The sequence below is a fragment of the Mustela erminea genome, chromosome 7, assembly GCF_009829155.1.
Source record: "Mustela erminea isolate mMusErm1 chromosome 7, mMusErm1.Pri, whole genome shotgun sequence".
Lineage (NCBI taxonomy): Eukaryota > Metazoa > Chordata > Mammalia > Carnivora > Mustelidae > Mustela > Mustela erminea.
Genome location: NC_045620.1, coordinates 84279433 through 84292364, shown reverse-complemented (window position 1 = coordinate 84292364; position 12932 = coordinate 84279433). Strand labels below are relative to the sequence as shown.

At 46.5% G+C, this 12932-nt stretch overlaps 1 protein-coding gene across 4 annotated transcripts in view; it reads left to right on the top strand.

Annotated features, from left to right (window-relative positions):
• SPRED2 (sprouty related EVH1 domain containing 2) overlaps nucleotides 1-3375 on the top strand; it is a 116262-nt gene extending 112887 nt beyond the window's left edge. For all 4 annotated transcript variants that reach the window (XM_032352290.1, XM_032352292.1, XM_032352291.1 and 1 more), the window contains one exon: nucleotides 80-3375. In XM_032352290.1, the coding sequence (XP_032208181.1) occupies nucleotides 80-745 (666 nt within the window). In that variant the 3' untranslated portion in view covers nucleotides 746-3375. The remainder of the gene's footprint in view (nucleotides 1-79) is intronic.
• Nucleotides 3376-12932: the final 9557 nt, after the last annotated feature.

Genomic DNA, 12932 nt, shown 5'->3' with positions numbered 1-12932 from the left:
AGGCCAGAGGTGCACAGTGGAGGATTTGGGGGGTAGTTTTTGCCGCTGCTATAAAACAGTCTCCTTTCTCCCGGGGCAGCCGATGCCGAGGCCCTACCGCCAGGTGAGCTTCCCAGACGACGACGAGGAGATCGTGCGCATCAACCCGAGGGAGAAGATCTGGCTGACGGGCTACGAGGACTACCGGCACGCGCCCGTGAGGGGCAAGTCCCCGGACACGTCAGAGGACGCCGACTCGTACGTGCGCTTCGCCAAGGGCGAGGTCCCTAAGCACGACTACAATTACCCGTACGTGGACTCCTCGGACTTCGGGCTCGGCGAGGACCCCAAAGGGCGCGGGGGCGGCGTGATCAAGACCCAGCCATCCCGGGGCAAGTCCCGGCGGCGGAAGGAGGACGGCGAGCGCTCCCGGTGCGAGTACTGCAGGGACATGTTCAACCACGAGGAGAACCGGAGGGGCCACTGTCAGGACGCGCCCGACTCCGTGAGAACTTGCATCCGCCGCGTGAGCTGTATGTGGTGTGCGGACAGCATGCTCTATCACTGTATGTCGGACCCCGAGGGAGACTATACAGACCCCTGCTCGTGCGATACTAGCGACGAGAAGTTTTGCCTCCGGTGGATGGCTCTTATTGCCTTGTCTTTCCTGGCCCCCTGTATGTGCTGTTACCTGCCCCTTCGGGCCTGCTACCACTGCGGAGTGATGTGCAGGTGCTGCGGTGGGAAGCACAAAGCGGCCGTGTGACTCAGTTTACCCCTTCCCCTGCTCCTCCCCCTCCTCCTCCTCTTCCTCCTCCTCCCACAGCCACAAGGAAACTTGGTTCCGACATACTCTCACCTTCTTCCCTGCACCCTGGTACCTTGAGGCGCTATTCCAGCCCAGGGAGCCCGCCTAGTGGACTCTGCACTCCCCCCCCCCCATTCCCCCCAACCCCCACTCTGCATCAGACACACACGCACGCACACAGTGTTGGAAGGAAAGGAACCTCCGCACAACACTCGTGTATTAACGATCTGTAATCAATCTGTCTTATACATGCGTTGATTTCATGTCTTTCCTACCCACCTCTTCCAGTGCAAAGGCGCCTGTAGTCGGACTGCTGGTTTGGGGTGGGGTTTGTAGTTGGTTTTTCTAGCCGCTCCTTTCTCTTGGTTCAGCTCGCCGTTGCTAAGGAGTATTGGATTCCTGCAGATAGGTAACGTCAAAACGATGAAACCCCACCAGAAGTATTTTAACCTGCAGTTGGATTATGTATAGGAGGTGAGCTAATTAACAAAAGTCTCCCACAAAACAAGATCGCTTTAACTTTTTGGAAAGCCAAATTTCCCAAGGAAGCTGCAGTTTCTATCTGGAGCTCCTCATTCTCTGCCCTCCCCCAGAAATCTGTCAATCATTTACTGATGCAAAACATTCATCCATGAAATGACTGAGAATTGAGCCTTAACTTGAGATTAACTTGTGTGAATCAGGAAAATTCCTTAAACCGCATTGCATCCTCATGGACCACGCCTAGAAAAGGGGGATTTCAGGTACTCTTGAGAGCCTCCCTGGTAACCCCTTAAATAGAACTTTCTTAAAATTGTGTCCCACCACTTATAAAAATTTAGCAATATTAGAAGACAACACTAAGAAATTGTGCTCATTGTTTTGCAAATGAAATAGTTGAGTCGTACACATACACACACCCGTGTTCTCCAAAGAGTTCCAGTTGAGAAACACCGAGGTTGTGGAAAATAAAATTAAAGGAGCTTCCTCCCATATCCCCTATTTTGGGGGAGGGGTGCATTTTAAATGTCCTAAATCTGAAGAGTGGTGGGTTGCATTTTGTTCATGGGTTTCTGTTTTTGTTTTTGTTCTAAACTGAAAATCACATCACCAAATTCTTTGTTTATACTTGGGGGGGATTAAAAAAAAACCAAGGCCATATGTAAAAACCCTTCCAATGCCTAAGTGTCTTTCTCCTACATCTCCAATCCCAGACTTGCCAGTTCGGGTGCACAGATGGTTAGGTCAGCAGTCTGGGTCTACCTGTCGCCTTGCCATGTAGGAGGTTTCTAATTAGCTGGAAAAAAGTATTTTTCTAATATATTGCAAGGAGTAGCCAAATCTCAATGCAGAAAGAAGAAAAACAAAGAGTGGTACCTAGCATAGTACAATCAGAACGTCCGTCACGGAGACCGTAGGGGACAGGCTTGTCAAGGCTGGCTTTTCTTCCCTCCATGATCTTCCTGTGCTAATTGCCAGCTGAGGGCATGGCCTGCTCTCTGTATCTCCACTACCCCCCCCATCCCTTCTCTTTTGCACACAGGACAGCTAGTCTTCAAGGAAAGGGACTTTTTTCCAGTCTGCCAATCGTATTGGGAAAGTGCTAGCCATGCTTACCTTCTTGGAATGTTTTCAGCTCATCCGAGCACCCATCACATTTCTTTAGTCAGATCATCAGTGTAAATACTCCGTGTGCTTATGAGTTAGTTGGTAGATGTTTTCATTTGTTGGGAGTGACTGGTTTGGGCCTTCTGGCTTGGAAAGGAGCAGAGAGCTGTCAGTCTGGTGATGGAAGAAAAGAGAACTGTTTCCCAGCCTGGAGAACATGTAGAAAACCTCCAGCCAGCCTCCAGACCCTGTCAAGAGACCAGCGCCCCCTCCCCAAGACCCCCCTCCTGAGGCATTTCCTCAGGGCCTTTCTCAAGGTCTCTCCTCTCTACAAAGCACAACACTAATGTAGGTTTGTTAGACCTCAGTTCAAGTGCCCCTATTTATTTCACTAGGAACACACATCCTGGCACATTCTGTTTGTAGTCCCTGTTTAGTTGTTACTGACCCCTTGTCCTTTTCCACCCTTTGAAGAGTTATGCTGGTGAATCTTACTCCGCCTATACGTTTTGGTCTGTGAAGGCAGTGAGTGGTTAAGGGCACAAGGACAGCCATGGGGACATTGATGTAAATACGTCTCTCTCTCTAATTGCCACACTGCAGCTGAACAGTGTGTAGTATTTTCCCAGTCAGCTTTGCCATACTGACGTCAATCATTTGAGAGAAATTATTCAGATTTTATTTTTGTATCTGTGGTAACAAAACATTAACCAAAAGATTTGTTTGGAAGCTTCCTCTAACCACCCCCCACCCCCAAGCTATTTGCTCACATTAACAAATTAAAGTGCCTGAAGCATAATTCATTCTTTACCTGTATACTAAAAAACCCTGTTGTATTGATTTTTTTATAATAAGCCTTTTTACCTCTGTGTAAAAAATATATATACAAGTGTATGATGTACATTTTAGTTCTTAACTTTTTTTTATGGTTTCTAATATGTATGACCAATGTAGTCATTGCTTTAAAATGTACCATGTAAATATAAACACATCCTAAAGATCATTGACTTGGGGGTATTTGTCTGACAGGAGATTTGCGGGGGCAGTTGAGCCTCAGCACATGCTAGAGTTCTCGCAGAGGATGGGAAGGGGTTTCCTTTGGAGCAGGACACGTGGACACTAGTCTGTTTTTGTGAGGCCCTTCCCGGCTGTGGTTATGTCATATTCCCAAGGGGAGACTGCAGCTCCTTGGGCTTGGATGCTTCAAGCGAAAGGAATGCTGCATGTCACAGCCCCGGGAACACCCCCTCGTCCTAGGCCTGGCTTCCCCCACGCGTGCTCCTCAGAGGGAACAGCTGTACTTCCTCCGAGTTGTTTTCCACCAATTCCTGTTGAACTTCAGGTAGGTGGGTTTGTGTGGCGTTTGGGAGATAGTTTCTCACAGAAAACAACTGTTAACACTGCAAGACCCTAGGTCTCCTCACAGTGGTTCTCTTTCAGTGACATTTGGCCCACTTTCCCTTCCAAATGGGCTCTTTGGATGCTCAAAAGTTACAGTGGCAATTCCCAGGAGGAAGGTGTGGGGTCTTGTAAGGGTCACAGAGGAAAGCTTCAGCTCCTCTCCAGAGAATGGAGCAGGGGCCTTAAAAAGACATGGAGAGGGGCCCTCTTAGTTTTAACTCTTACAAGCCACTGGCAAAGGTGAAAAACAACAGACAATGCTGGAAGTTGGAAAGCCCGAGGAGAGAAACAAGCCATAAAGATTAGTAACTAAGAGATGACCAGAGAACATGAAAGCTATTCAGAGTAGGGGGCCATAACAATTATAGTGGGGTGGAGAGCCAACATGGGAGAAGTGAAGACATCCAATGGAAAACATGTTTTTAAGAAATTTGATGATCCCTGGTCCTTTTCCTGGACTTGCTGTCATACCTCTGCTCACCTCCCTTTTGGGGCTTGAGAAGGGGTCACTGATTAAGAGCCTTGCTCTGTCTTCCGTGTTCTCTTGGGCCCATCAAGCTGCCTCAGGATTAGCTGGTCATCTGGTGCCCTATGTGCTCAGCCAGGAGCAGGGCGTGCTGCACACATCATCTCCTTTAAACCTCCATGAAAAGAGGGTTCATTTCCACTCAGGTGAGAAAGCAGGAAAATAAAGTCCATTAATTCACAATTCATGTCTCTGCCATTACTAGCCTATTAACCCTTGGGCAAATGACGTCACCCCTTGGAGCTTTGTTTTTTTGTTGTTTTTTTTTTTTTTTCAGGTAAAGGAAATACCCCCTGTTCTCAGCACATCGGGAAGGTCAAAGGCTCTGCTATAGTTACAGTGCAGAACACAGGAGGTGCTTCGAAATGCTAGCCCTGTCCTCAGTTCCTCCTCTATTCTAGAAACCAGAAACTGGAGAGGACAACCACTTGAAGCACAGGAAGCTGAAGAGCTTGCGGCTATTTTGTGAGTATTCAGACCTACTACGTTGAGATTTCTTTTTCTTAACCTCTCTGCAGTTCTAAATTCACTTTTGATTCCTTGCCGGCCCAAGGGCTAGCCTTCGAAGTGTACTAGGCTGGCCAGATTCCTCTGGGGCCAACCGTGCAGCTTGCCAGAAAGTTCTGGGCCTCTGAGTGGTTCTGCCAAGAAAACTAGATCTGGCTCAGCGTATTTGACCAGGATGGGAACACGTGGTCTTGCAGAGTGCTACTACCTTAAACCTTCCAGCTCTTTGGTGGCCTTGATCCCTGCAAGTCAGCATGCTCCTCTCCGGGGCCTCAGCTTCTCAGATGTAGGCCTAACCCTGTATCTCCAACAGTGGGCACCACCCTACCCCCTGGAAAAGCAGGACATCTCAGGGGAAAAACTGTTGAAAGAATCCTGTTTTACAGGGACTTCTTAGGTGGTTTGTTCTTCTAATGTGGCTTTTGAGCAGGCAACCCCTCCTTGTGAATGATGGGCCAGAGCTAGTAGAAGCACGCCAGCTGCTTGCAGGCATTCTTACTGTAGGTGCCTCGGGCTTTCTGATTTGTGGAGTGAGATGCTTAGAAATGCCCCACTTTGCCTAGGGCTGAGCCAGATGTGTACAATGAAGGGAGATGGCCCTGGTGACATAGGGCATGACCAGACCCTGGTTGTCACCTAGCAAATCAGGGCCCACCAGTCTTCTCAGCTAGTGGTCTCCTCAGGGCAAGCTGGCCACCTAAAGGGCAGTGTTGGGTGGGGTGAGGGTAGGGCGGGGACAGAGCGAGTAGCAGGAAGTACACTCTCTATTTACTGATGAGTAATAAAACCAGTTTTAGGATAGTCATGCCTCATCCTCTTCTCCCAGCTCTTCTGTCTCTTCTCTCATTTTCCAAAATGAAAACTTGAAGAGGGGTGCTCTGATTATAGAAGTAATATACACAGTCATTATAAAAATGTCATATACAACAAAAATATAAAAATGGGAATCTCCTTGTGTTAGGTTGCCAGGGCTCCCATAACAAAGTATAGCCTGGGTGTCTTAAACAATAGAAATGTGTTGTCTCAGTTACAGAGGCTAGAAGTCCAAACACAAGATGTAAGGGAAAAAATCTGTTCCAGGCTTTTACATGGGCTGACAAATGGCCATCTTCTCCCTACGTCTGAAGTTGCCTATCATCTTTCCTCTGTATGTGTCTGTGTCCAAATTTCCCCTTTTTATAAGGATATCAGCTATACTGGATTAAAGGCCCACCCTAATGACGTAATTTTCCAATTTAATTACCTCTATAAAGACTGTTCTCCAAATAAGATCAAATTCTGAGGTACCACAGGCTAGAACTCTGTTATTCATTGGGGGGTGGGGGCACCCATAACACTCTCCTGTCCCACCAAACACGCAGTGCTTACTGTGTGCTTTTCTGGACTTTTCTATGCATTTATACATAGATGTGTGTGAGTATACATTGTTTTTACTTAAAAATATGTCCTCGGACATTCTTTCAATTGGAAATCTTTGTTCATTTATGTATTGATACGTATGTGTTCATTGCCATTTTGTTTCTTCATTTATGTGCTTTCCTGCTTTCTTCCTTTGTGATTTGTTGATTTTCTGTAGTGTTATATTTCTATTCCTTTCTCTTTTTTGTATCTACTGTATTTTGCTTTGTAGTTACCAGGAAGGTTACATACGACAACTTAAAAGAACAGTCAATTTTAAGTTGGTAACAAGTTTGAATTCACTCTGAAACTCTACGTTTTTATTCCCCCCACTATACTCTGTTTTTAATACCACATTTTACATCTTTTTATCTTGTGTAGCCTTTAATTATTATAGTTATTTTTAATACTTTTGCTTTATCCTTTTTACTAGCTTTATAAAGTGATTAATCCACCAGCTTTACAATAGTATTCTAAATTTTACTATATATTTACCTTTACCAATGAGAGTCATACTTTCATATGTTTTCCTATCACTAATTAGCACTCTTTCCTTTCAGCTTAAAGACACCCCTTTAGGGACACCTGGCTCATTTGGAAGAACTTGTGACTCATGGATTTGAGCCCCACACTGGGTGTGGGGAGATTACTAAAAAACATTAAAAAAAAAAAAAAGGTATCCCTTTAACATTTCTGGTAAGGCCTGTTGAGTGGTGATGAACTCCTTTAGCTTTTGCTTATCTGGAAATCTCTTTATTTCTCCTTTGGTTCTGAATAACAACCTTGCTGGGTAGAGAATTCTTGGTTGAAAGTTTTTTTCTTCTAGTACTTTGAATGTATCATGCCAATCCCTTCTGGCTAGCAAATTTCTGTTGAAAAATCTGCTCATATTTTTATGAGAGTTCCCTTGTATGTAACAAGTTGTTTTCCTCTTACTGCTTTAAAGATGTCTTGTCTTTAATTTTTGACATTTTAATTATAATGTTTCTCTGCAGACCCATCTATGTGCTGCCTGTAAGAGAATCACTTCAGATGTAAGGACACAAAGATGGAAAGTGAAAGGATGGAAAACCACATTCTATGCTAAGGAAACCAGAGGAGGGCTATATAACTATACTTATGTCAGACAAAACAGACTTGAAATAGACTACAATAAGAGACAAAGAAGGGCATCACATAATGGTAAAGGGATCAGTCCAACAGAGGATATTTGTAAATTTGTCATTTGTAAATATCTATGCACCTGACATAGAAGCACTTAAATATATAAAGGAAATATTAACACACTTTAAGGAAGAAATAAGCAAGGGTGCCTGAGTGGCTCAGTGGGTTAAAGCCTCTGCCTTCAGCTCAGGTCATGATCCCAGGGTCCTGGGATCGAGCCCTGCATGGGCTCTCTGCCTACTTGTGATCTCTGTGTGTCAAATAAATAAAATCTTTAAAAAAAAAAAAAAAAAAAGGAAGAAATAAGCAGCAACAGAATAATAGTGTGGGGCTTTTTTAAAAAAATATCCTTTTATTTGACAGAGAGAGCACAAGTAGGCAGAGAGGCAGGCAGAGAGAGAGGGGGAAACAGGTTCCCTGCTGAGTAGAGAGCCTGATGCGGGGCTCGATCCCTGCAGATCCCTCGATCCCTGAGATCATGACCTGAGCCGAAAGCAGAGGCTTAACCCACTGAGCTACATAGGCACCCCTAGTGTGGGGCTTTAATAGCCCACTTTCATCAGTGGATAATTCACCCAGGCGGAAAATCAATATGGAAACAGTAGCCTTAAATGACACATTATGCCAAATGCACCTAACAGATACATATATAGAACATTCCATCCAAAACAACAGAATACACATTATTCTCAAGTGCACAGAACATTCTCTAGGATAATCATGTTAGGATAATCATTAAGCCCAAAATAGGGCTTAATAAATTTTAGAACAGTGAAATCTTAGCACAATCATATTTTCTAATCAGTGGCATGAAACTGGAAATCAATGACAAGAAGAAAACTGGAAAATTCACAAAGATGTGGAGATTTAAAAACATGCTATGAAACAACCAGAGTCAAAGAAAAAAAAAAAAGAAATTAAAAAATACCTTGAGAGAAATGGGGCGCCTGGGTGGCTCAGTGGTTTAAAGCCTCTGCCTTCGGCTCGGGTCATGATCTCAGGGTCCTGGGATCAAGGCCCGCATCGGGCTTTCTGCTCAGTGGGGAGCCTGCTTCCCTCTCTCTCTATCTGCCTCTCTGCCTACTTGTGATTTCTGTCTGTCAAATAAATAAATAAAATCTTTAAAAAAAAAATACCTTGAGAGAAATGAAAATGGAAACACAACATGCCAAAGCTACTAAGACTGAATCAGGAAGAAACAGAAAACATGAATAGATTGATTACTAGCAAAGAGACTGAATCAGTAATCACAAACCTACCAACAAACAAAAGTCCAGGACCAGAGACAGCCTCACTGGTGACTTCTACCAAAATTTAAAGAATACATACCAATCCTTCTCAAACTCTTCCAAAGAACAGAAGAGAAGGGAACACCTCCGAACTCATTTTATGAGCTTGATACAAAAACCCAACAAGGACAGCACAAGAAAAGAAAATTATAGGACAGTATCCTCGGTGAATACAGATGCAAAAATTTTCAACAAAATATAACAAACTAAATTCAGCAAAACATTAGCTCATTAACCGTGATAAAAAGTAGAATTTATTCCAGGTATGTAAGGGTGGTTCAGTATCCAGAAATCAATCAACAGGACATACCACATTAGCAACATGAAGGATAAAAATCATATGATCATCTCAATAGATGCAGAAAGAGCATTTGACAAAATTCAACATCCATTTACAAAATGAAAAGCAATCTACTGAATGGGAGAAAATATGAATCATATCTGATAAAAATCATATCTGACCCTGATTAACGGGTCCTTTTATTTCCTTCTTTAGCAAGTTCCATTGAGGCCAAATCCTTTTCTTTAAGAGAAGGGAGAAAGAGATTGGGGCAGGGGAAGGAGGTAGAGAGAAGGACTCTTAAGCAGGTTCCATGCCCAACATGAAGCCTGACTCGGGGCTCAGTCCCATGACCCCAAGATCCTGACCTGAGCTGAAATCAAGAGTTGGGCGCTAACCTTAGCCAGCCAGGCGCCCCAAGGCCATATCTTCTTGCATCTTCCCAAAGACACAGGGTAGCAGTTGTCTAAGATTAGCATCTGTTTCTTATAGAACATAATGTTCAGAGAGAGGCGCTGCCCCGAGTCTTGAGGGCAGGTCTCCTCTCCTTCAGATTCTCCTCTCTTTCCATTGCCTTTGGTATTCACATGGAGAGCCCTCTCTCTGGGCTCAGCCCTGGCCATCAGACACAGTAAATGCAGCATCCTTAGCCTTCCCCTTAGGTGCTGGCAGCTCCCTCTGTGAATCACAGTCTGCTTAGCTCAGGTGTCCGTGTCTGCTAAGCATTCCCTGGGATATTTCTGAACCAGCCGACGTTGTTTCTTCCGCTCTGCTCTTGGGCTCTCTGATGAGGCTGGGAAATCCAGGGTAGCTTGCAGACCTCTGAGCCGCCCCTCCCAGCCCCCTTCCCTCCTCTCCCCACCGAGGACACTTCTTCTAGCAAGTCAACATCGGAAGATGAAGATGCATGCCTTTAGCCATTCTTCTTTCACCATGTTGCATGCTGGAATTTACAGTCATTGTTGCTTTGGAGAAAGGCAGAGGAGGGGGAGGAAACTAGGCTGTGTCTTCCTGCCTGCCCAGGTGGAAGATCATCACTGACAAAGGGACTGAGTGAAACAAAACTATTTCTTCCCCTTCCGGGGCCTGGCTGCCCCATTCTGGTTCAGAGTGGCCAACACAAACGGTGTGAAATCCAAGACTGTTCTTCTGAACGCATCCCAGTGGACAATGTGGTTAGTGAGAATTCTGACTGGATTTTGGCTCACGGCCCCAGTGTGGTCAGAAGGCTGTTGCCCGATTTCACGTTTGTGCGGCATTTCTGGGAGTCCTGGGGGATGCTGCAGGAGGGTATCAGGTGTGTCTGGTCTGCTTCTGCACTCACCTGGGGGCCTTTGGCATTCACATCTGTGGCCTGATGCAAAAACCATCCCACGTTTCTCCTTTTTTTGTCAAGCCTGGGTAATAACTACCTCTGTCTCATGCTTGCCATGCTCCATTAGTAACTATGGTTGCCTTTTGAGTGTCTTCCAAAAAAGCCTTCCCCAGCCAAGGGAGAGAAAATGGATCATGTCTGCCCAGCTCTGAAAGCTGACATTGTAGGCCATCACAAAACCATCCTGTGCCGTGTGCAGCGAAGGAGAAAGGGCAAGAAAAAGAAACACACGGGACCCCAGGCTGCGGTCCTGTTCTGAGTCTACCTTCTGGGGCCAGGAAGTTGTGGTAGGGCTCCTGCGTGCTGCTTTTGAATGAATGTCTTTGCCTCCTTGCTGGCTCGATGTGACAAGCAGAAGTTACTTTGAAGATGCCTCGCCCCGACAGAGCCCAGATATTTACATAGTGGCCTTTCATTCTGTGAACAGAGTGTGTGCCTCTGCAAATATTTTCAGCTTCCCCGCATGCCTGTGGGCCCCTAAGTGCCATTCACCAGCTTTTCAGTTTGTCTTGCAGGCAGCAAGCCTGGGAGGGAGGCCTGACTCAGAGCGCCAGGGGCCCGGCTGTCGGCCGCCGCCACCTCCTACTGCTGCAGACCCGGACGGGAAGGAAGCAGTGGGTTTTACAGCTGGTGTTTTGGGTTTAGAAAAAAAAGAGAGAAAGAGAGAGAGAGGAGAATTTTTTTTAAAACTACCTTGCACATGTAAAAGGACACTAAACGTCAGTACATATGCGGTATTTGGGCATGAGAGAAATTGCAGGTTTTGTATGATTCATTGTTCCTCTTGCTGACAGTGAAGGAGGTTTGTGCTCGGCCTCTGGTATTCGGGGAGCTTGTTCCGAATGCTCTGGTAAGAGCAGGAAGGCTCAGGTACGTTGCCCCTTCCTCAGAAGGATGGTCGTGTCTGGGTTATGTGAAGCATCTCCTCTCCTAGGACTTTGCACAAAGATTCTCATTTTCCCATCAAAAACGGGGTCAGTGGCTTCATGGGTGCAGGGGACCAGGGCATGGAGAGAGGAGGAAGCCATACTTCCTGAGTCTGACATGAGCCTAGAAATATGCAGTGACCAATCGAGATGGGAGGGTCCCACTCAGGGCTGCGTCCCAGCAGGTGCCTTGGGCTCCCTGGAGGTGGGGTGAGCCAGCAGTCCAGAACACGCAGTCTTTCTAGGATTAGGCTTTTGCAAGTTCCCAAAACATGGAGCGCTGCTTCTAGGCTGACACATACCTTGGCAGGGGTAATGGGGCTTCTGCCCGGAGCCGGGAGTCCCCGGGGTCAGGCTGACCTCCAGGCTGCAGCTGGGCCTGGAGGAGAGGCCGCATGTAGGTGGGGCTGCCTCTCTTGCCAGATGCATTCCCCGGGCAGCACCGGGGCCACAAGAAGCAGGCTGACCCAGGGACCAAGTGCACAGTTAGGGCAGACAGGGAGATTTTGGTGGCCATCACCCAGACTGTTGGCTGGCCTGCCGCAGGCTCCCCACACCCCATCCACACGTTCCTTGTGGGGCGGGCATATTGCAAGTTCCACAGTCTCCGCATGAAAGAGCAGCACTGGACCTCTGAAACACAAAGCTTCGTTTTTCCAAAGCTGCTTCAGACTCAAGTTTGGCAACACAGAGCATGGAGTCCAAAAAATTATGACAATTCTATCAAGTTCTGTTTTGTGACTTGGGAGGGAGGTTCAAGAGTATTTCCCTTATAATAAATTTACTAAGGTTAAGCTCTACATTTGTTGTGTGGAGTTTTCTGCACATGTGTTTGATTTTTCTTAATCATCTGATTGTCAAGTAAAAGTCCTCTGCAGATAAATGAGCAATTGAGTGACACCTAAAATCTAATATCAGTCCCCAAATCTGCTGTTCTTAACAATAGCCCCCATAGGCCTGCGGTCATAGCCCTGTTTAATGCAGCCCATGTTCCCCTGACCCCAGCAGCCCCAGGACTTGGCAGAGACATGTACTTCCCAGGACTGTCCGTGTGACCTCCCCTCCGCCACCACTCACACTGCCCTTGCAATTAGGTCTGGGCTCCTGCCTCGTTCCGTCCAGTGGGCTAGGAGTACAAGTGATGGACAGGGACATTCAAGAGTCAGCGTGCCTATGTTCTACTTCTCTTCCTCTCCCCAGCACCGTACCCCACCCCTTGGGCTATCATGGAGGCCACCCACTGTGGTGGTAAGCCACAAGACGAAAGCACACTGGGACACTGAGTCACTCCAGGGAGAACAGCTGACACCAGGAGTGGCCCAAGTCAGGGAGTAAATGAGTAAGGACAAAATAAATCTTGGTATTAAGCCAGTATAATTTGAGGTTTGTTTGTTACCACCAAAGGCGTCCTGACTGATAATGAGATAGCAGCAGCTTATATACAAAACATCAACCTCATGAGACAAAAAGTCAGCTTCACTCTAGTAAACGGAAGGCAAAAAGGTGACAAAAAGGCAGCCAGCACCCTCTCCCCCAGGCCCAGAAGTGGCTTCAGGAGCTCCTCAAGCTTTCACTGGAACTAGAGAAGAGGCAGAGCTCTGTTAATCAGAGCGTTTTGAGCCACTAGGGAGCGACGGAGGGAGTGGTGCAGACCACACAGAAGAGCGCGCTCCGGCCCCCTCCCACCATATT